Here is a 24,496-nt window from a genome sequence, read left to right as displayed (position 1 = left end):
CATTTTCACACCTTAAAAGCTGACAGAGAGGTTCAGTTCTGGGACCCATTCATTTTATCCAGTTCCTTTGCTCTGCAAATTCTTTGCACTTTTGTCTGTTAGGTTGCATTTCATTTGTTTGCGCATTACTCAGTAAATGAGTTTATGTTTTGCTTAATGTAGTATATCTTTGTTCCACATTATTGTGAGGGCAGTTACTAATAAATATTTGTTTGGTACCTAGTAAAATATGAATGTCTTAAGATGAAACCATCAGTAGAAAATGAACATTGACTACCCCTATTTGTGAGAGTCGGGTACCACCCCGTTTTGGCGGTCTTGGTAACCAATGAAATACATTTTGAGGGTGTTTGGCTGGTACAGAGGCACAGTGTTATTCAGCATTACGATGAAGAAAAGACTTGGTTTGAAATTAAATGGCTAATGTTGAAGGTCTCCCAACAAAATGAGCCTTCCCTAAATGTTAGTATTTCTCATCTTTTTTTTATCTCCTCCTTCCATTGCTGGCCTCTTTAAGCTGGCCTACATAATGAATGAATCTCTGTGGCCCAGTTGGTCCTGGATTTAACCTTTAAGATCCTTAAAATCTCTCTTCTTCAGCGTTACTGTTTTGAGACCTGGACACCATCATTGGCTCTCCTTTCTTTTTCTTCCTCTCAAACTCCGTATATTTTGTCTCTGAGACCTGTGTTTCCCTGCCACTGAATTGCTAAGAACTCCAACAGTATTGGGATCCTCTCCATCTCGAACCAGACTCTAAGCCAGGCTGGTCTTGTTAAGCTTTGTTATCTCCAACTCAGCAGTGTCAAGTGTGTAGATTGTACACTACAAATACGTGTTGAATAAACAAATAGACTTGTTTATTTATCTACCTATTGTTATGGGAAAGGGGAATGTGAAGGGGGCGTCAGGAAAGCCAGCAAATACCCTGACCTTGGGGTTCAGCCTAGTGCAGTCCCAAGCACACACTATGGGGTATAAACAATAACAATAACCTTAATATCTGAAGAAAGAAGCTAAGTTCTCTGTCTTTAAATGTCTACTCATCAGGATCCTACACCTTGATTTGTTTTGCTTTGTATGGTTGAAGATATGTAATTTAAACCTTACTTGATCTGTATACATCTCTTTTTAAAAATAATTATATCTCTTTGCCAGAATTGGGCATAGCTAAAATTATAAGTCATATGCTCTCTATATTATCTGAAAAATGATATGAAAATTTTATTGTATTCTTATTAGCCTTATAAATCTGTAATTTTGGTATCAGCTAGGACTTTACAACTTTATGAGTTTAAGGTAATTACAACGTTAAGAGTTTAAGGTAGTTCAAATTTTGGAGAGGTATTTTATTTTTCTCTCAGAATAAAACTTGAACCAGATATTTGAAAGTAATTTCAGTCCTGAAATGCATGAAATTATAGGAATACTGGGCATATAATTTTTAAAATATTATTGCATAATTAAAGGAAGGCTTTCTGGCCGTTAGGTGCATTAATCATGCAACGGGTTTAAACTACTTACATATATCACTATGAGGAAGAAAATAAAATTAATCCAAATGATAGTTTCAGATTTAATACACACACACACACGCACACACACACACACACATAAATATATATATATATATGTGTGTGTGTGTGTGCGTGTGTGTACGGCTAACTCTGCCAGGCACATATTGTTAACTTTTTTCAGGTGGCAGCTTTTGTGGTTTTAGTGTCAGCTTGTCCCAGAAGGTGTTGCCGCACTGTGAAGGTGTGAGGCAGTGTAGTAATGGAACAGGAGATAAAATGGAAGGCTCATAAAATATCTTACCATTTGGGCCTTCCTGGAGAAACCGCACTTGAATTTCTGAGTGGTCAGCTTGACATTTTAAAGCGGGGAGAAGTTGTGTCATTATTTCTAGAATACTACAGTAGTTAGAGAAAAAAGGTTTGAAGTTCATTGCAGTAATTGCTGACAGCTTCCCAAGAATGACGTGCCTTTAGTAAGCATGCGCTGCCTTGAAAAAAGGCAGTGTCCTAGGAGTGGGGATGAGCTTCGTGAGAGGAATGTGACAAAAAGGTAGATTTGGCCATTTTTCTGCCCCTAAAATAATTAAATTAATTTTGAAAGTGGAAAAGAAGTACAGTGACTTTCATCAGTTCATGTGTTTATTGTCTTTGAGCAAAGGATGCTTCTAGGCCTCTGAAACTTATAACTTGTATATTTTCAGTTATTTAAAGTACAGCAAGGTAGCTGGTGTCCCTGGGCTTGGAATAGTCCCTGCGAAGAGCTAGGCAATCCCCACTTTCACAGCGTCACAGCAGCCTCCCTCCCTGGAAACCTGCAATTTGCCTCTGCGTCCCAGAGGGGGAGGAAACTTGCAGGCATCCGCAAACCATACATAATGGCAGGGTTCACATCCTTACAGGGACAAAGCAGAAAAAAAGAAAAATTTGAGTCTTCATTACGTTGTGTGAGTTAAGGACCTTATGCTTTTGTGGAGACTGTTGTAGCACTCGCTTTGTTCCTTCGTCTGTCGAAGCTGTGAGCATGTTGGGTCCGCTTTGCTTTGTTTCTCCCTCCTGCACACCGGCCAGTAGTCAACTGAACAAGACACATGGGCTTGGCATGTTAATCACATGGCACTATCTTCTGCTTAATAAAGAGCATCCTGCACACATACCAGCCAGGTTACCAGTGTATGTACTGTGTGTAAATGTACATTCACATTTAAACGTGCTTTTACTCATAACCTTCAGAAATACATTAGACATAGATTTATGAATACTTAGTTAAGTAGCACATTCATCACCTCACATATATTATTTCTTCTTCTTCTTCTTCTTCTTTCCTCCTCCTCCTCCCCTCCCCCTCCTCTTCCTCCTCCTCCTCCTCCTCCTCCTCCTCCCCTCCCCCTCCCCCTCCCCCTCCCCGTCCTCCTCCTCCTCCTCCTCCTCCTCCTTCTCCTCCTCCTCCCCCCTCCTTGCCCCTCCTCCCCCTTCCTCTTCCCCTTCTTCTTCTTTTCCCTCTCATCCTCCTTCTTTTTTTTTGTTGGAACATTTAAGTGCTACACTCTTAGCAAAATTTAATTATCCAATACACTGTTATCAACTGTAGTCATCATATTATACATTAGATCCTCAGACTTTGTGCGTTTTAGAGCTGAAAGTCTATACCACTTTACCATCCTCTCCCTATTTTCCCATCCTCCAGCCCCTGACTCCATATTTTTATACTCTCTGAAACCATGAAACTCCTAGAATAAAACGGGGGGGGGGGGGCAAGGGAAGCCCCTTGACATCAGCCTTGTTGACAATTTTTGTATAAAGAAATCTATATTGAAACACTAAATAGCTAATAGTTATTACTATTACACAAAGTGTATTTTACATAAGTTCTCAAGGATAGTGCTTTCCATCCTGGAATCATATATACCACAGACTGAAGGGATCTCAGAACGTTGACCTCAGGCAGGTAGGCTTTTAATTATTTTACCTGCGTAAATAAGTTGAATTATCTTCATTTCACAGATAAGGAAGCTAAGCCTCTTATAAGATAACTTGTCCCTTTATAGGTGATAAAGATGCAATATCAACACTAAATGTTAAGTTAATAGAAGGAGAAATAAAACTCTGTATACATTTAGTCTACTTATGTTCTGACCAGAAAGCATTGAGTATTTTAAAATAGCTAAGGAATTCTCTTACATCTGGTAAGTGTTATAACTTACCTTTACAAGCTTTTTTGTTTTTGAAGCTATTTGTGTGCTGTTTAACGGTACTGGTATGTTTGTTTGATCTGCTTTCTATGATACATAGAACCGTGTCTTCACTTAAGAATATTTTGTCTAGTTGTGAGCTTTACAAAGCTTAAATGTTCTAGAAATGGAGACAGACTCCTCATTGAATAATCAAAACTTCAGTTCAGAGATAGATGACGTGCTTAAAGAAACTACTTATAATTCAGAAGAAGCTAACTTTTTGAAATATTGATCTTATGAGAGTATTTCTTCATTTTTATGCTCTGCATTTTGCACTGAGATTTTATAGTATTAACATATTCTGGAGTGAGGGCTTACAAACCATTGAATTTCTCACCACGGTGTTTTACTGTGCATAGTTGCTCATTTATAAAAGTAAAATATCGATGTTCATAGGCATATCGTCGTCGGCAGCCGTCCGTCTCGAGAGACGATGGTGTAGCTTCTTAAGAGTCTATCTGCACCGCCGAGAATGGCTGTGCAGTCCGACTCGGGAGTGACACGGTATCTATCTCCTCCCGTGTTGAATCGACATCTTGCGATGACGCTGGAGTGTCCTCTCCAGTGAAGCTGAAGCTACAGAGCCTGGGCAGGGTGATATGGAGGGTCTGCTGTTGCCCATGCAGCAGACCCCCCCTCTCTTCGCAGCTGAAGGATCCAAGGGAAAGACGGAGTCAATACAGCTTGGCTTCAGGTGCGCCGCAGGAGTTGCCGGTGTTGACTACAACGTCAAACCGCCTTAGGGACTCCGGCTCCGGATTTTCTGTCGGGGTTTACTCCCTTAGCCTTTCCCCTGAAGAGGTATGCCGCAAGGCAGCGGAGGTTTTTTGGAGTCAGAGTTTTCCTTCTCTGATGTGCCCTGACTGGAAGATTGAACCAGCGACACTTAGCTCGCAGGCCGACGCTCAATCCACTGAGCCAAACCAGCCAGGACTATATATATATACATATATATATATATGTATATATATATATATATGTATATATACATAAATTTCAGAAGTGCCATGAAAGCAGGCACCATATTGGTCTTACTCACTCTTGCTTTGAGGTGCGTGGTACAGAGCAGCCTCTCAGTGAGTAAGTTTGAATGGATGAATGGAAAATTCTAAAGTGTTCCCTCCTTCATACTGTCTCTTGAAAGTTGAGTCTGTTAATAGGCTGGCAGCACTTGTCTTTGAAATTTCTGCTCTACGTGCATTCATTCTCTTAGTATTCTATTTTAATTCTCTAAAATACTCTACAGACTCTTTGATTTTAGAATATTTTTTATTTACATTCCTGTTGAATGAATGCCTTCCAGAAGAAATGGTGCCACTCCCAACTAACATGGACTCATGCCTTCTCTGCTCTTCATGCTTGCCCCGATCTTGAGTGCCATCTGTCTGCTTTATTACACAAAGCATATCCACCTGTAAGTGCTACTTCAAATACCATTTCCTTTAAGAAGCCTCTTGTATCATCCTGGGACTTCTCTGTAGTAAACATGCCCCTACATTGGTATTCTACACTGCATGATATGCTTCATGTAGTAGATCTATAAGTAAGAAGTAAAACAGCTCTAAGGAAGTTGTATATACCTATACCATTGTGTTTGATACTGAGAACAGCCCTAGGGCTGAGGTATGACCATTATCTTGATTTTTATAGATGAAAAAAATGAGACTTGAGAGGTTTTATAAGGTCATGTGACTAAATAAAAGAACCGGGCCTTGAACATCAGGGCACTGAATCTAGATTTCTTAGTCTTACCTGGGAGCTGTACTGCCTGCTCTGTGTGACTGCATGCTTTCCCTGTCTTAGGATTTTATGTAAAGAATATTATCTCATTTTGCATAGTAAGAAACAAGGACATATTAAGTGACTGCTTAATATTCACACTTGTAAGGAACTTAAACACAGGTATTCTAATCCACCATTTCTAATATTCACCTACTTATTTTGTAATTATTTTTTACCTTTTAACATTTATTCTATATGACTGTTAAAGTGTCTTATTTATTAGGTGTAGGAAAGTAGGTATGAGCATTGGCAAAAAGAAACAGCTGCTACATTGTGGAAGATAAATAATCTGCCACTGATGTGTTAAAACTTTGCTGAGTGGTTGTCCAGGTTTATTTTCCTTAATCATCACTACAAACTTTTCCTTCTTTGTTACTACTTCATACATTTTATGGGTTACACATTTTTAGCTGGCCACTCCTGCATCCTGGGGCCAGATGTTGACTTTATTTTGCCTGGTTAGTGAAGTGTTCATGGGAGCACACCAGGGGAAGAAAGTCTGTAGCTTGTCAGTAAGTATGTTCCAGATTTTTGGCACCCGGCATTGACATACTCGAACCCACAGTATGGAGAGCTGTTGAGTTCCCCTGTCACTTCAGCTCAGAGACTCAGGAAAGCTGCTGAAATGCTTCTCACAGCTTTGGTTCTTCCCTCCCTTGCTGTTGCCCCGTAATAGAAACCCTGCTCCGTTTCTTATCTCTCTCTCTTTAGCAAGCCGGCAGCACTGCCTTCTGACCTGGTTTAAGCGTCCTTAGTGACCTCTGGCGATACAATGTGCGGGTCCCTTCGGGAATATGCCCACTCAGCCGGACTGTAGAGTAATGATTGTATTTTTACAGAAGTTGGGTTAAAAATGTTATAGTCTCTGTATTAAAGAGATAATTTCACAACGTAATTTGCTTCACAATCTCTCCCCACAGTTATATTAAGGAGATGGTTGCCAAGTACCAATTCAAGTAGATTGCTCTTATATGAAATAAAATCCATGCTCAGAAAAATCTGGCAGTGTGAGCTGGTCTTCTTCCAAAACAGGCTCTCAGATAAATTTCTCTTTACTCCAAACTGGCAAAGTACTACACCTGTATTAGACATGCGGGGGAAAAAAAACAAAGTCAGATGACACACATTGACTCAAAGTTATTTTTCTTTAGCATACTGACATTTTTTTCTTTATTAGTAACTAGTAATTGCTTTGCTTTTGGTGACAAAAAGAGAGGAGCAGGAATTTGTTCGTGAGTTAGTTTTGGGTTCCATCTCAGATCTGGCTCACAGTAGTGTGTGACTTGGACATATTAGTGGTGTCACTCATTCTGAGCTTTAGTTTTCTCATTTGTAAAATGAGGATAATATTTGCCTTGCAGAGTAGCTGTCATGATTATGTCAGGCAACACATAATGTGCCTGAAGTGTTTCCTGTCACACAGTGGTACTGTACTTAATGTTACGTTGATGATGCTGATGTTTTGTGTTTGAAACCTAACTCTGTATTACTGTATATTTATTTGTTACCTGTGGTTAATTTATGCGTGGTCTCTGTAACTTAAAAAGAGAAGTATAATAGGAAATTAGCCCTGGCTGGGTGGCTCAGTTGGTTGGGGGGTCATCCCATACACCAGAAAGTCTGTGGGTTCGATTCCTGGTCAGGACACATACCTAGATTGAGGGTTCAATCCCTGGTCAGGGTGCATAGGGGAGGTAATTGATTGATGTTTCTCATTCACATCGATACTTCTCTCTCTCTTTGATGTTTCTCTCCCTCTCTCACTCTATCTGTTTCTTCCTTTCTCTCTCAAATCAGTGAATTTATCCTTGGGTGAGGATTTAAAAAAAAAAAAAGAAAGAAAAGAAAATCAGCAACAGCATGTCAACAAATGCATATCGAGCACCTCGGGTGTGTAAAGGTGAGATGGTTTTAGAACTGTGAATAAAGACGTTTCCTTTCAAGGATCTTACACTTTAGGGAATAAGGACCTTATACTCCAGGGAGTCTAGAGTTAAGGCATATATGCTACTAAAGTCACTGTAATGTGTCCGTGCTCAGGAAACACTTCATGAAAAGAGCTAGTGGGTAAGTGAGCTTTGAATAGGATGCTAATGGTGATAGAAATGGAGGAAGGATTCCAGTAAATAATAACAGGAAGCCTGGGGGAAAGCCTGAAGAGATGTACAGGATGAGTTCCAGGAAGAGTGACGGGAAAGTGACTGGAAAAGGTATGAATAACTGAGGAGGGACTGATAGGACATGCGACCGGAGGTGTGACGGAGCTGTGCTGTGCATGACCTGACATTCCACACCAAGGCTTTTGTATTTAATGTGTAGGTAGCGGGCAGTCACTTAAGATATTTTTAAAAAAGTAATAGGAGCTTTTCTTTAGAAAAATAAATTAACTCTTCAGGATGAGTGGGGGAGTAGAGTGTGGCAAAAGACCAAAGAAAAGGACCAGTGAGAAAGCTGTTGAAAGTGTTCCAGGTAAGAGGTCACGGGGAATCCATGTTGCTTGTGAAGGTGCAGAAAAGGGGTTGGATATGCAAGGCATGGCTGATATTGAATCTTTAGGACTTGGCAGTAGAATCATTCATTTAAAGGATGGAAAAGGGGGTAGACCATTGTTTGCCTGTGCCATTTCATTTTAAACTAGGCTTATTTTCTCCACATTGTGCATTTATTATGAAGTAGTTGTCTGCCAAAAAAAAAAAAAAGAAGAAGAAGCTTCATCCTTAGTCTACAGTGATGCCACTGTGTGGGATCAATTAATCTGTGCCATCTGCAGATGCGCATGCTGTAAGAGGTCTCATATATTGTGGGAGACCATCAGAGAGGCAGATGTCTGACCCTCCTGTGTTTTACTTTTATTCAGGAAAGTAGAAAGGACATTTTTTGTATGTATTTTGTTGTGGAGATCTCTTTAAGTGCCAATGAAATACTCCAAGAGCTGATCATAGGTATGATTTATCTTTATAACAATAATTGACACAACATTGTCAAACTTGACCACAGTGGAAGTCCTAAAATGCCTTCCTCCACAAACTGTTGGTTTAGAGATTAAAGTTGGTAATATTGACTTATTTCTCAAATAGCTGCTTTTCCCTACCACTGATAAGTTATAGTGACCAAGGAATATGGGGAATGGAGAGAGGATCAAATATTGACAGATTCTTCAGGAACTAGATGTACTATATAGACCTATCCCTAGACCAAAGTGAATTTTCAAATTAATTGGTAGTTGTTTTGAATGGATATATGCATCCCAGACTTTATAGAAAAGTATTAATTAATTAAGTATATGGAAACTTAAAGAATCTTTATTCTAACCGTTGTCGACTTGAATTCCTGGTATCCTCTTCAACTAACAGACATAGTTTCATAGCATCTATTCATCAATGAGTGATATTTGTCCTAACTTTAATACTAATATTAGTCACTTGTTTAATTGGAGAGCCAATGTCCTGTCATAGAAAGATGGCTGGGCTAAGAGGCAGATGTCCAGTTGATAGCAGTGTCACATTTACTTACTTTGTATCCTTGGGAAAGTCTCTTAACACCCATGCCTCTGTTTATGTATCTGTGCTGCCCTACCAACAATTCACTGTTGTTTGAGTATCACGTGAGACAGAAGTTGTATATTTTAAATCAAAGTTGTAATAAGTTGCTTTTTCAATATGATTATTACCATGATTAGGACACTGAATCCTTAGTGTAAAGAGACTGTTTTTATCTAGCCTCATGTTTTTAGGAATATCAAGTGTTATTTCTCATATTTCAAATGATGCGGTTGACTAAACTGAAATAAATTTCCCAGGGTCCCCCCATGAGATAAGTGGTTGCAGGACAGGTTAAGACCCTGGTTTCCTGTCTTCAGGTGCAGGGTAACTTTCTACTACATACACTATCCTCACAATAATCACAGTATTTCAGAAATCAGCGCTGTCTTAATCTAGTTTTCCTAATGGGTTTTAAACACATATAATCTCACCATATTGGGGAGAGAGCCGAGAGTGGCGAGGGAACAGATGAGGTGAGGTAGTGTGATGTACAGACATAGAATGCTACCCACAATGGCTCAGCCGCAGTTCCGTGACAGCCAGTGTCTGGACTTGTCCAACCGTTTATCAAACTGATACTTTAAGGATGTTGTGGGGGAGCCATTTTGCAAGACACCCATTTATTTCTTCACAGTTTTAAATAAAGATTTTATATTTAGTCACAGTTAAAGAAAGGTTTTATTTTGTATGAAAATTTGTTGAGGAATTTTTTTTAAACTGTACATACCTTCAAATAATTTTTGTGGTGATAGTTTTACATTAATTGTTTGGACTGTTGTTAAGTTCTTAGTAAATAATTGTACTTTTCCGTAAGCGTTTGGAGGGCAGTTTGTTTTTCTAATGCATTATTTAAACAGCTGCTGGGATGTTAACATGGATTTAATCATGTTTAGTGTTTCTGTTTCAAACATTTAAATGAGAGAAAGATATGTGAGCTCAGAAGCAACTTCAACAGGTTATTATATAGACATTCATTCAATTAGCGTGTATAACACCATTTCAAGTATCGTGGCATAGACGGGGAGAAATTGATGCTTGTAAGTAATAACTGCCTTAAGTGTCCTCTCGAATTCTCACACAACAGAACCCAAGCATATAAAAATCCCCTTAAACATCATACCTGAACAACTTTCCCCCCAATTTCAAGTAAAGAATGATATTTTAGCTGTCTTTTATTCAACACTGTGAAACAAATATTCCATTAACTCCCTTAGTATTTGCATCCTTTAAAATATTTTTAAAAAATTGAAAACTATATTTTGGTAATTAAACAGAAATACATCACTAATTTGATGATAATTAATCTAGAAAACCTTTTTTACATTCCATAAGTTCAATCACTATTACGTCCTTTCAATAGAGCAAGTAAATCATAATGCCTTTGCATTACTTTTCTGGCTAGGAAATGAGATAATCTGTTTAACTGTAAATAGAATCAAGTCATACTAAATATCAAGTTTTAAGTTGTAGAAAGTTTAATTTAGATATTAAAAATATTTTAATAAGGACATTTTGGGATCTGGTTACTATGATATTTTCAAAACTTAACATTTAAAATGATAGGGTTATCTGTGAAAACAGAATGCTAAGGATGAGGCCAGAATTTGTTCTTACAATTTGGTAACTCAGAATCAGTGGACTGTATTTCATCATGAATATAAAAAATTATCTTTGTGCTGGCTGGTGTAGATCAGTGGACTGAGCACCAGCCTACGAACCCAAGAGTCACTGGTTTCATTCCCAGTGAGGGCACATGCCTGGGTTGTGGGCCAGGTCCCCAGTTGGGGGCGTATGAGAGGCAACCACACATTGATGTTTCTCTCCCTCTCTTTCTCCCTCCCTCCCCCTCTCTCTAAAAAACTAACTAAATAAAATCTTTTAAAAAATTATCTTTTCCTCCCAAATCTTAAAAATAAAGACTTTCGTTTTTTGAAGGCATCATTTGCCAGACATTGCAAAACCTTTACTATATCACATGAGTCAGTAACTTGGTGAAAGTATGGAGTAAAAGGAGTAAATGCCCAATTTCTAAGGAAAAGCTTCTTTACAGATAGGTACTGTTCCGGTCAACAAATCTATTATGTAACCAGATTATATACATTAGTGCAATATTTCCTGTACTCTTCTTATTCATAAACTGTTATGACCTTTATCTGTGCATATACTATCCTGTTAATGTGGATTCTTATTTAAGATAATATTTTTCAGCTTTTTGCTTTAAACCTTCATAATCATAGCAAAGATATTAGGCAAGCAGCAGATACTTTAAAAATCATTGAGCCAACCAGTATATATTTAGGCAAAGTCAGTTTTGGTCCTTCTTTCTTATTGGTTGAGGTGGATGAATTTTACAGTATGAGGTCTATGAGTGTATGAAACAACAGTACGTTTTATTTTTCATTTTATTTTAAATGGTGTATATTCATGTTTTTAATTATTTTTTTTAAATTTCGAAGTATAATTGTGGGAAAGAAAATATCATTAAGATATAGACTGAATTAAAATAATTTGCTTTTAAAGCTTCACGCGCACACACACACACACACAAATTTTTCCCCATTTGGTTTACAGCCCCTCCCCCCCCATTTTATTGCAGTGATCCATATCTATTTGCTTGTGTAAATAAATACCCATATTTCATTATCATTCTTTAGAGTGAGAGAAGATTACTGTAGTTTATCATATATTCTATTTCAGTTCTAGCAAATATGTACTTTTTTGAGCATTCAAGTTTATTCTTCTGTTGATAGGAAGTTATAACTATAATTGTGATATCCTATAATTTTTAAAATGACATTTTTACTTACATTGATATTTTGTTTTGATGTCCATATAATAGTATTCTCATCGGGGAAACTGATAATTTAATGTAACATCAAGCCATAGTGTTAACAATTCTTTGCTATTTTTAAATTTAAGAAATCTATTGTTTCAGATTCAAGAACAACTCTTTAATATGTGCATTTCTTTAGTTCCTGAAAGGGAATGCTGATAGACTTTATACTCATTAATATATTTTATCAAATGTTGACTAGTTTAGGAATATAAATGATGACAATTCTGTGAAGTTTCTAATTTTTAATACATCACTTAAAATAAATGTGGGGCAGTTTGTTCACAGATTGTTATATGAAGTAAAATCATACTTTCATTTCTTTGTGTTATTCTCAATTTTTCTGTAAATGACAATTATGAGTGAAATATGGGATATATATGGTAACCAAATAATGTTTTACACTGAGTAGAAAAGTCTTCCTTCCCAGAAAAAATATCAAGGACGAATTTCTTAGAGTATGGAAAAACCTGTTGAAACATGGTACAAAATCCAGAAGCCATAATTGAAACCCCCCAAAATTCAAAATTTACATTTAGCATGCATGCATATACCCATGAGTAAAAAGATAAACCAAAATATTTTCACAACAAATCAAACACAAAGCTAAGTTCCTTAGTATATAAAGTATTTAAATACAATGATATAAGACTGACAACCTAGGAAAATGGCAAAGAGCTTTGATAGTTCTCAAAAAAATCCAAAATTTAAACATAGAAAAAGATGTATAACTTCACCCACCATAGAAAGTTCAGATCAAATAGTAGAGTAAAAAACCAATTATTATTTATCAGATCAATAATTCCTTGTGGTTTTATACAATAATGTCTATAATTGCAATAAATAAGAAATAACCTTACATTTCTATTAACATAATAGATGAATAAATTGCAATACATTTTTAAACCAGAATATATGCAGGTATTAGAAAAGAACAATATAGGTTTCTGAGTACTAATATAATATGGAAAACATTAAAGAGGTATCGTTAAATGAAGAAAGCAAATTAAAGTGAGGTGAATAATACAGTTAATTTTTATGAAAAAGGAACTATATATACACACCCACATGTACACACATAATACTGAATTAGAAAATGAGGATAATGGTTTACTTTGAGACTAGAACTGAGGGATGGTGAACTATGGGTAGAAAAGGACTTCATTTTTCATCTTTTATTGATTAATTTGTCTTTACTATGTTCATGGATTTTTTTTTCAATAAATGATTAATTTATTTGATTTCCTCTCCTTAGTTTTAAAGTTGACTTCACTGAGGTATATTTTATCCTGTAATTTTTTTTACCTTTTTATTTTGAAATAATTATCAATTCACAGTAAGTTTGAAAAATAGTACAGAGAGGTCCATGTACCCTTCTCCCAGTTTCCCTCAACAGTTACACCTTTTATAACTGTAGTGCAATTATCAAAACTATTTAGAAAATTGGCATTGATAGAATGTGTGTGTATAGTTCTATGGCATTTTACTTCATTTGTAGATTTGGGAAGCTACCACAACAATCAAGATGCAGAACCATTCCACTGCCACAAATACCTCCTTTTTGTTACCTCTTCATAGTCAGACTGCCCCCTTTCTCTCTACTATCTCTTATCCCTGGCAACACCACTAACCTGGTTTCCATCACTGCAATTTTGTCACATCAAGAATGATATCTAAGCGGAATGAGACAGCATGTGACTTTTCTGTAACCTTTTCAGATTGGCATTTTTTACTTGGCATAAGGCTCTTGAGCTCCATCCAAGATTTTCTTTAAATATATAAAACAAGTTTAAAGAAACAAAATTTGTTATCAAATAAGTAAAACACCTATTTGAATACTGCCTGAAATACTTCCTATTTGCCACAAATTTCTTGATTTTTGAGGGGATATTCAGATGAATACAACATTGTTGCTACTCTTCTCAAAAATCATTAAAGCAGTACTGATATGTGAATAGGGTAAAACTCAGTGTGGTGGACATTCTGTTAGAGATGGAGACAGAGGGCTATGTATCCCTTTTAGATCTCAGAGTAGTTTATAGCCTATAAATTAATTAATATGCACGAAAACCTTATGGACTAGAGCATTGTCTGTCCAGAGAAAAAGTAACAGTCAAGCCCATTTTTTATATTTATTCATTGAATGCTCACATCAGTTCCAGGAAGAAAGCACCATTATCATCCCCATTTTAATAGAGGATGAAGAGAACATAAGTCACTTACAGAAGGTGACACTGCTTGTACTAAGTGCCATTGCTAGTATCCAAATCCAGTTTACAGGACCCTCGGTCTTAATGACTAAACTGTTCTGTTCAAACTTTAGTCTGTAGTCTGAAGTCATCTCCACTTTGCGAACAAAAAACATAAGATTCAGAGGTTAACTAATTATTTCAAGATAATACTGCTAGTAAATGTCAAAGCCAGTACTAGAGCCATGTTCTCCTGACTAAATCCAGTGATCTTGTTGTACTACACTGCCTCTAGTTGGTAGGGGACTTCCAAGGAGGGGACAGGGGACGCACCATTTTGGTAGCACTACCCATCATAAGTACTTAATAACAAATCACAGAATGTGTGGTTTCTCTAAGAATATAATTGCAGTGAAAAGAACTTCCTTTTTATGAAAATGTTTCCTCAATTCAAGTAATACCAAATAATTTGTTTTGCTCAATAACTTTGATATGATTTCTTAAGAACTGTTCAGGATTACTGGATAAATAGCTGGTATTCATTTAAAATTTGCTTCTGCTTTGTGAAAAGACTTTGTCAGCAGTCCAGAATGAGGGCTGTGCTAACAAAATTCCTATTTTTCTGTGGGATGATCCAAAAACAGCAAACAGAAGGCATTAAATTTCTCAACAGTCACAAGTGCGTGCACGCAGGCCACGCCATTCTTGTCACTCATTGCTCTTCGGTGTGCACATTTTAAAGTTGAGATACTTTGGTTTGCAGACTAATATATTCTGTGGAGACCTTTTTTTTGATATAGGATAAAAGAACAGAGTAGCTGGAGAGCATGTGAGGTCTGTGTACTCCACCCTACTTTTATACAGCTCTTAACTGAATGTATGTGTTTAGTCTGAGTTTAGGATATTTGCCTTGGTGGTGTGTCCTCGTGGGTCTAACACATTTGCTGGATTAAGAACCTGAGTTGTTTCTCTTGCTCATTTCAGAAGGAGGTTTACATGAGTACTCTGATGTAAAACACAGAGTATGAAGTGTGTGTGTAAAATGATTGTTAAATTAAGACTAAGCAATAGCTAATCTGGTCTCTTTCACAATCCTGTCTCAGTCTCCATAGCCTTCATGACAAACTCAAGCCAATACCAGAGTTATTGGGTTGGTCAAAAAGTCTATTATGTTTTTTTTCTGTAAAATAAAAGACACATTTTTTTATTTTCACCAATTACTTTATTGATTTGGATATTTTGAGTATGTCAGCTGTCTCCCGCTATTGGCTTCTAGTGGGTAGAGGCCAGGGGTGCTGCTAAAACATCTTCCAATGCATGAGACAGCCCTACAGCAAAGGATCATTTGGCCAAAATGTCAATAGCACCAAGAAACTTCACAAACCACTTTTGACATATTTGATCAGTTGCAGCACTTTCTCCATAAACTGCACACATCTTTAATTACATTTGAGGTGCATTTTTACCTTTCTTGAGGTAGTAAAGAATAATACGCTGAAAATATTATGTATCTATTTCCATCTTTGATTATTAAAATGGCTGCACAAAAATTCACCAGTTTTGAGGGTATTTTTTAAATGCACGCTGGTATGACAGGTGTCACAATACAATCTAATATAATTGTTTAAAATAAAGTTAAAGACAACTAAGTACCCCTAGTGCCATGGTATGGAAAAAACATAACGATATTTTGGCCAGCCCAAGATTTGAAGACTTGCTTTAAAAGCGTATAACTGATTTCACTCATTTGTGGGATATAAAACTGAACAAAACAAATGAACAAACAATAAAAACAAACAAATGAAAGTTCATAGACACAGATCACAGTACGGCTGTTATCAGAGGTAGAAGAGGTGGGGGCCAGGTAGTAAGGGTAACAGGGGTCAAATGTGTGGTGACGGACGAAGTTTTGACTTGGGTGGTGGGCACACCGTGCAGTATGCAGATGGTGTAGCATAGAATCATACACTTGAAACCTATACAGTCTTATTACTCAATGTCACCCCAGTAAATTTGATTTTAAAATAAGGGAAAACAGAAAGAAATGAGGGCAGAAATAAAGTCTCATTCTGTTCACTCAGAGCTTTCCTGAGCCACCTTCACCTTCATGTCAAAGCTTTACTAAAATATCACAGAGTACAGAATATGTTCACCTTGCATTGGTGTGGACTGTGTTTTACTTAATACAACATTTCCAACCATGTGGATCGAATGGTAGTAGGTAGAGGAGAGATGTAGGTGACAATATAACATGCATTGAAATGTCTTCTTGCTTCTTTTTAAATTACAGCAAATTCAGTAAAGCTAGAAATGCAGAGTGATGAAGAGTGTGACAGGAAACCCCTGAGCCGCGAAGATGATATCAGGGGACATGATGAAGGCAGCAGCCTAGAAGAACCCCTAATTGAGAGCAGCGAGGTGACCGACAACAGGAAAGTCCAGGAGCTTCAAGGCGAGGGAGGAATCCGGCTTCCGAATGGTAAACTGAAATGTGACGTCTGTGGCATGGTTTGCATTGGGCCCAATGTGCTTATGGTACATAAAAGGAGTCACACTGGTAAGCAGCTGAAAGAATAACCTGATGACTGCCTGTGACATCTGATGTTGATATTACCTGACATCTATTCTCTTTCCTTTTTATTCAGGGGTGGCAATGGTGAAACTCCTTTTTCAGAATTCTGCTAGTATTGGATTGCTGAAAAGCAGAGAGTAGCCTGGGTCTTGACTTCCAGCCTTCAAATCTGAATAGCATATCAGGAAAGAAGTTTGGGATTCAGTTTCCACAGTTCTTAATATAGCAATAATATGATAAGGGTTCAAAAGGTAGAGGAGAATTTCATTGTGCAACTTAATCTCTTTGTATTTCTATCCATATTTTACCATACCCATGGGCAGGTAATACAGTTTTCAAGCTTAGAGTTTATACTCTAAAATGGTACTCATGCATTTATATAGGGATGGATCATTTTCACCTTATCTGATTAATGTCCTGGAATACAATTTCCAGTCGATCTCTGCCTACCATGGGTCTCTGTAGCAGACATATACTTATTTTCCCTAGTCTGATGATTTTACCAACTTCCTGTATTTTTTATCATAAATCCTGCAAGGAGATATAGGGTGGTTATAGCAAAGGGTACTGAGGGTGCAGGTAGGAACCTGTAATCGTGACACAGGATGACAAAAAGACCTCAGATTAATTTAATAGGTACTTTTAGACTTTTGAGTCATGTGAAAAACCAACCAAATGAAAAGGCCTTATTTAAATCTCTACCATCCTTTGGCAAAATTTTTTTAGATTTTTAAAAAATAAAAAATGTGATTGTGGCAGATAGGTGACTCTTAAAGAATTTTTTTCAAGTTCATGTGAAAATTGATTTAATGACAGTGCTAGTTTTAACTAATACAAAGTACTATTGTTTAGCTAAATATAATAACTAATACTCAGAGTTTTAAAATAGGACACTCTGGAAGAGAAATAAATTATAATAAAGAAATTGAGGTAAAATATTGATTTGTAAATAATCAATTTAATAAGTAGGTGCTTAAAACATGAGAGATACAAGGTACATTGAAGTTTCTAATCTAAACCTCTCATTTACACCAGAAGAAACCGAAGTCCAAAGGCGTCAAGTGATTTATCCATTGTCCTTTAGGTTGTGAAGGGCATTGTGAGGCTAGAGCCAGTGTCATGATACCCAGAGGGACTTTGTTCAAATACACTATGCTCAGTAGCCTACATTTTATGATAAGCTTTCACTATAAGGCTGATATCCTAAAAATTTTAGTGAGAAGTTACATGTTAAAATCATCGTTAGTTTAATCAAAATCAACTTTACAAGGATTTAAGATTATTCCAACCATATAGGCAGTAGCAGTTTTACTTTTTGTTTTGTTTTGAAATTTCTTTTAAAATATTTATATTTAAAATTTAGTAGTATTTGCTAGTGCAGGTTTTTTTCTTTAATTTTTGAAAACGTCTCATGGAAAAGTTAAAAGATCAAGTTTGGAACCATTTGATAAAATAAAGAAGAAAAAAATTGGAAAATAATGAGTCTGTGCCCATGAAATGATTCTAACTGCAGTTCTAAAAGAAGAGTTGCACAAAGTTATAATGTATTCATTACCTCTGAGTGATTGTATTGAGAAAGATGATGCTCATTCAAATGTTTAACTTCTCCCATCTAGCAACATACAAACTAAACAAAACTAGTCTCATGACTTGCCAGTTGAGTTGCCTTAGTGTCCATTTTAAGGCTGAAAAGTATACTAAAAACAATTTTTGTAAAATTTTAATAAACCTTTTATGGTCTAAGTTAAGAATATTTGAAGAACCCGAGAATGCCTTTTTGAAAGTTTAGGCTAATCAGTGTTTCACTGTCCGCAGCAATTGTCATGAGGTTGTTGGTTTGTTAACAGTAATAATTACATACCTACTCTACTGTCCATTTGATATTTCCTACTGTAGTAGAGTTGAATTATTTTGATTCTGAAATCTTCTAATTAAGATGGAAAATACTTCTAAATAGTTATACAGATTTCCCTAAGTCCTAGTAATATGAGATTCACTCAGCTAGTAAAGGCAAGAAGAATGGACTAAATAAACCATTCAAAGTACTCTTGCAACTGTATGAACTTTTACTGTTAATGAATGTTTATGGGAGTATTATAAAAAATCTTATACTTTCCTCAGCTATGGAAGGTTTTGTTAAGTAATAGTCATTCATAGAGGACCTTGGGATATCTGCTACATTGTTGACCTTGAAATAGTGATATATTTTTAAATTAGCTATTTTTATATGTTTGTCTCCTGACCCAGTTTATGCACCTGAGTGGGTCATGACATTTTCTACTCCATTTTAGTGCTAGAATAGAATATCTACTTGTATTTGTTTTAAACTAGATGGAAAATATGCATTCAGAATCTAGCCATTCACCAAATGTTTTCTCCTTAATACCATGAACTACTTACTGTGTTCATTTTCGAACTTCCACCTCTCACACATTATTTAGCGCTAGTATAAAAGGCAGTGTCTTAAATCTTTATAAAACCTTTGGGAAACATGTTTCTGTGTTTTTAATTCCAAAACTATCTAATGTAAAATTCATAGTGAGAAAAGATACGCAACCACCCAATTCATTAAATGACATGGAGTATCAGATCAAATTCACTTCTTCTTTCTCACTCTATACTAACGTGCCAATTCCAGTATCTTATTAATGGGTTGGTATTATTTCTTTGCTGTTGTTACTTTAGTAAGTATTCAGGTAATATTGTCATCGGATACTCCAGGCACTCTTCGCTGGGAACGCAGGGAGAAAAAAGAAGTAGGAGCAGTAAATCAATTCGTGCATACATAAACACAGATTGATGTATACATTATAAATGCAGAATATTCTTAATTTCCCCCCTCTTTGGGGAGAGTCCTCCCATCTTTGTAACTTCAAGTTTTCATCACTGTATTTTGTACATTACAGTTTTGTGGAGCTATTCTTGCTCCAGGGCCCTCTCTCCAGGGACTTGAGATTTTTCACATTCACAGGTTATTGTTCCATTCAGCACAGGAACACCTGTGTCGTGATTCACCAAAGCAAATGGATGTGTGTACACCTGCATTCCAATTGAGTATTTGAACCCATATCTAGGAATATGTTTGTGGAAGCACATAAAATGTTGACACATAATTTATTTATTTCAGTAAAGCATGATAGATAACTTCATCCAGTGAATAACTAAAAAGGGTCCTTGATGAGATTAATAGATAGATTTATAAAAACAAAAAACAGAATGAGAATGGACCCAGAGTTGTTAATCCAGACTTTTCTACTCACCTACAAGAGGATTAGTTATCACAGATTCAGTAGCCTTCTGTGTTTCTTTTTTCTTTTTTTAATTGAATTACTCTATAATGTCACTAATGCATATAGTAAATTTGTGGGATTTTCCTGAAATTTGCTTTTATTTACATCTGAAGACGAACATTATTATGTTTTACAGACAAGCTTTAAACTGATTTGAAAATGACCAATTGACTCAGTCTATTTTTTTTTTAAATGATTATTAAAAAAATAATTGAGATGTTATTTCAAGTTACATAGACAGTATAGGTAGTTAACTGGACTTTTTACTTAATTTTCAGATCATTTTACACGTTTCTGTAATGCCTAGGCCACAAAAATTACAAACTCATTTAATAAATGGATTGCTTACATTTTATAGGAATGACTTTTTAGAAAAATAATAGTCAATCTACTTATTTTTGATTTTTTATTAAACAGGTTGGGATATGACTCCTCTATTTAGATTATTCCTAGAATATAATGATGTATACTAAAGAGAAGTCTCATAAATTAAACTCTGTTTTCATCCTTGACTCCAGTAGTAATGTCACTGAAGGTTTTCAATGTAATTCCAACTAGATTTAGTGTAGAACACATGCAAAATAAGCAAAAAAAAAAAAATAGAGGATTTTGGAAAAACTTCTCATTTACATAATCAAGACATTAACAGTAGTTAAGCATGTTTCAACCCAAAATGAGTAAAGCCATAGAATTATTATCCAAGAATTTTTTAAAAATCTAGACAATTCATGTAAAGCAGATCTATATTTCTCAAAGGTTCATCTAATTGAAATCAAAGTACATTATTAACATCGTCTCTTCCCTCTATTCAAAGTGGGAGCCTGCGTGCTCATCTTCAGCATGCCTTTTCTTTACTTTCCAAGGCCCTGGGAGCAGAGAAATGCCTCCACATTCACGCTTTTGCGCTCCGCAATATGGCAAGATTTTCTGATGTACTTAGACCCCTTTTTGTTTCTCCTCTTCCTTTAAGGATGATTATATCAATTCAGAAGCAATTCTTATTTAAAAAGTATTTGAAGCTATCTTGACTATTTTGCAAATGTAAAAAAAAAAAAAAGTACCCTGTCTTTAACCCTGTAAACTCAATTAGATGAATTAAAAAAAATTGTTTTTAAAAGAGCTATTCCTTTTTTTTTTTTTTAATTTTTAGATTAGCATTATTTTAATTGTAGGAGACTTCAAGAAAACCTAATTAACCTGCTAGTGGAGTATTTTCCAAAGGCAAACATAATTTCAAACGTTTTGTTCACTATCCTAAATAATTGTTTAAAGTTACTGCATACTGATTTGTTACTTGCCTGGGAAACCCAGCATAGACAGATTTCAAAAGTAAAATAAAATATTTGAAGTGAAAATTATAATTGAAACTTGCTATTTTCCTACTGCCTAAAAAGTTAATTTCATGAAGAAAGTGCCTCCTTCTTCCTTTTTATTACTATTTCTATGGTAGGGGTAGGTAGTAGAAAACTAGATTTTAAAAAGTTTTAGAGTCCTATTCTATTGAAAAAAAGCCAAGGAATTAAGTTTATATGTGTTACATGTGTGTTCATGTGTGTGTGCATATGTATTAGTAAAATAAAAAAGGTTTACCAAATTAGATTTATTTTAAACTGTTGACTATTTTTTAAGACTGTATATAAGAGGTTTTAGGTCAAGTACTTTTTAAAAAGCTATTTAGTGTTGATTTAATTTGTCAGTTTTAGCAAATGAATCAAAAAAGTTAATTAAGGTTAAATATAAGGCAACTTTAACATAATTTTTTCAACGTAATACATTATTATAGGACATTTTGTAAACTTAGCTCATGAGATCTCCAGATTTCTTAAGAAAAAAATTTAACCTTCACTACATACACAGAAATTACACTTTTTTGGTATGTATCCTTCTAAATTTCAAAATGAGCAAATACGGCAGAATTTGAGATACACTTACTTGATCTACCCATTCTTAATTTCTTTAGCCTTTAGCTCAAATCTATGTGATAGAATATGCAGTGACTGCTGTTAGAAAGGGACCAGTTTATTTTCTTTATGCATTCTAGATTTCTTTTTTTCACTGAGTTTGTATTCATTATATTAAAGGTACCACCAAAATATGAGGTTTTCTTATTCATTATTATTATGAATGTTTCAGTTAAAGATATGAAACATGATGATTCAATTCAAAAAATTTTAAACTATTAAAATTATAAAATAACTATCTAACTTCAAGTATAGAAATTGTCCAGTTACGTCAAAAGGAAATTTTTTTAATTTTATTTTTATTCTAAACTTTGAGCTTTAATATATATTTATATTGTTTATATATTAATTTATAATATATTTTATATCTATCTTTAGAAATAGACTTAAATAATAATATTTTCTTTATGTTCTGATTAATTTAGTTTGATCCACATGCCCATTTTACTGCTTCACCAACTATATGTTTTTATATTTGATGGCATTAATGTCAGCCAGTTGATGGCAAAAAAGATTAAACAGATAATTATGACTTAAATGGTTTTATAGCAACATCAGGAATAGGAGGAAAGATCCCTATCAAACAAATTATTTTCTCAACATAAAGAAGTGAATAATTTTCTTTGATTTTCCCTGATTATATAAGGAAACTTTGCCAAGGCTCTTACTGTGGCTAGGAAAATTGAGAGACCTGAGCTATATTTCTAGGTTTTGTGGTAATAAGCTTTGTAACCTGGTTCATTCACTGAACCTCTTTGTCCCCTGACAAAAAAAAAAAATTATCAGCTAAATGAGAGAGTTAGATTAAAGGTGCCTTTCAACTCAAAATTTATGTGATTTTTAAAGGGAGCAAGATATAGTCAATCTGACAAAGGATGAATATCAGCATCTTAACTCTGTGACTATAATCAGATACTTTGATACTTGAACTTCAGTTTCTTCATTTGCAAATTGAAACTATAGATACCTGATTAGGTATATTATTATGAGAACTGAAATATTTTATGTAAAGTAACCAATAACATCAGTAAAGTGATGGCACCTAGTTGTTCAACCACTTGTCAATCCTATCACTGTGACTCTTTTGAGTCAATGACAGGAATTCTGTAAAATTTATATGAAGGCAGAAAATGACACTTGACCTACAGCTTGAGATTGTATTTGAAAGGCAAATTCTAGGAGGGTAAAAGTTTAGAGGACTTGGAAGGGAGATGAGTATTCTCAGCACAAAGGACCGGCTCTAGTTAGTGTATGGCGAATTGGTCCCTTGCACATAACCTACCTGATCTTTCTCATCTCTTTTCCTTTCTGCAGGTGAACGTCCCTTCCACTGTAACCAGTGTGGAGCTTCTTTTACTCAGAAGGGCAACCTCTTGAGGCACATAAAGTTACACTCTGGAGAGAAGCCGTTCAAATGTCCTTTCTGCAGCTATGCGTGTAGAAGAAGGGATGCCCTCACAGGCCACCTCAGGACCCACTCTGGTAAGTGGCAGCAGCTCTTTGAGAGGAAAGCTAAAATCTGAGTCAGGAGAGGTCCATAGATAAGACAAAGTAACTCAGAGCTTTCGTGCAGACCTAGGCAATAGTTTTATTTGCGTACATTGAAAGCCTGATAAATCATGAGCAATGCACGTGGCCCTTCTTATGGACTTGGCAAAAAATAGCATTGTCAACTTAAAGTTTCTGATTTCAAGTTTCAAGCCACTGAAATAAGAAAACAGCTGTGACATAAGTTTTCTCTAAGTTTTTAAATTTTATAGTTATTAACATAATAATTATGGTTAATCCAAGAAAATGTGAAATACCATATTTACATGCTGATGTTATCATAGAGGAAATGAAAATTGTGATTTTTTTTTATTATTATATTTTGACTGATTACAGTGCCTAGGCTGGGACCTCAGTGGGCAGTCAAATATTGCTGTTTTTAAACTTGAATATATTATGCTCATTAGAAAACTGGCTATTAGGATATATTATATTTCCTTTTAACTCTTGTTTTGTAAACTCTCAAATAGTAGTCACTGGATGCTCTCTGGAACTTTTCTCTGTTTCATAAATCATTAAAAATCTGGACTAGGTTTGAGTTTTTTTAATGCTAGAATACAGTAACTAAAAGAGAAGGAAAGATTAGAAATTTGAATGAATCTCATTTAACTTTTAACATGAATTGCCATAACTGAGAAGTTAAAGGTGGAAAATTAATATAAAATACTCTCAAGCTAGTTTTATATCCTCCTCCTATTTCTAGTGACATTAAAATTTAATTTTATTATAAAAATATGATGGAAGTGATGTTTTCATCTACATTGACAAATTGTATTAGAGAGTCCTGTGGATTGTGAGGTAATGCTTGTATTATCTTTCTTTACATTTTTCCTGTTAAGTCTTAATATGAATGTGAAATATTAAGTTTTTAAAAATGAATGTGAAATATGTAAAATTATTTAGATATTAACTTAAATTTGGGGCAGTTACAGAAAAATGAAATTAATACAGGCATTTAAACAAAATATATATTTTACTTTCCTTCCTGATTCAAAGTAATTCACTTATTTCCAACTATGACATTTTATATT

General features: G+C 35.3%; 1 protein-coding gene across 3 annotated transcripts in view; it reads left to right on the top strand.

Annotated features, from left to right (window-relative positions):
* IKZF2 (IKAROS family zinc finger 2) overlaps positions 1-24,496 on the top strand; it is a 139,629-nt gene that overhangs the window by 72,007 nt on the left and 43,126 nt on the right. For 2 of the 3 annotated variants that reach the window (XM_090283392.1, XM_090283376.1), the window contains exons 4-5: positions 16,385-16,651; positions 23,232-23,399. In XM_090283392.1, coding sequence (XP_090139518.1) covers positions 16,385-16,651; positions 23,232-23,399 — 435 coding nt within the window. The remainder of the gene's footprint in view (positions 1-16,384; positions 16,652-23,231; positions 23,400-24,496) is intronic. The other variant, XM_090283385.1, reaches the window with a different exon arrangement.

Source organism: Furipterus horrens, unplaced genomic scaffold, assembly GCF_987537825.1.
Source record: "Furipterus horrens unplaced genomic scaffold, mFurHor1.1.pri manual_scaffold_1, whole genome shotgun sequence".
NCBI lineage: Eukaryota > Metazoa > Chordata > Mammalia > Chiroptera > Furipteridae > Furipterus > Furipterus horrens.
The sequence above is the reverse complement of the archived record's forward strand: the minus strand, read 5'-3'. Positions and strand labels throughout refer to the sequence as shown.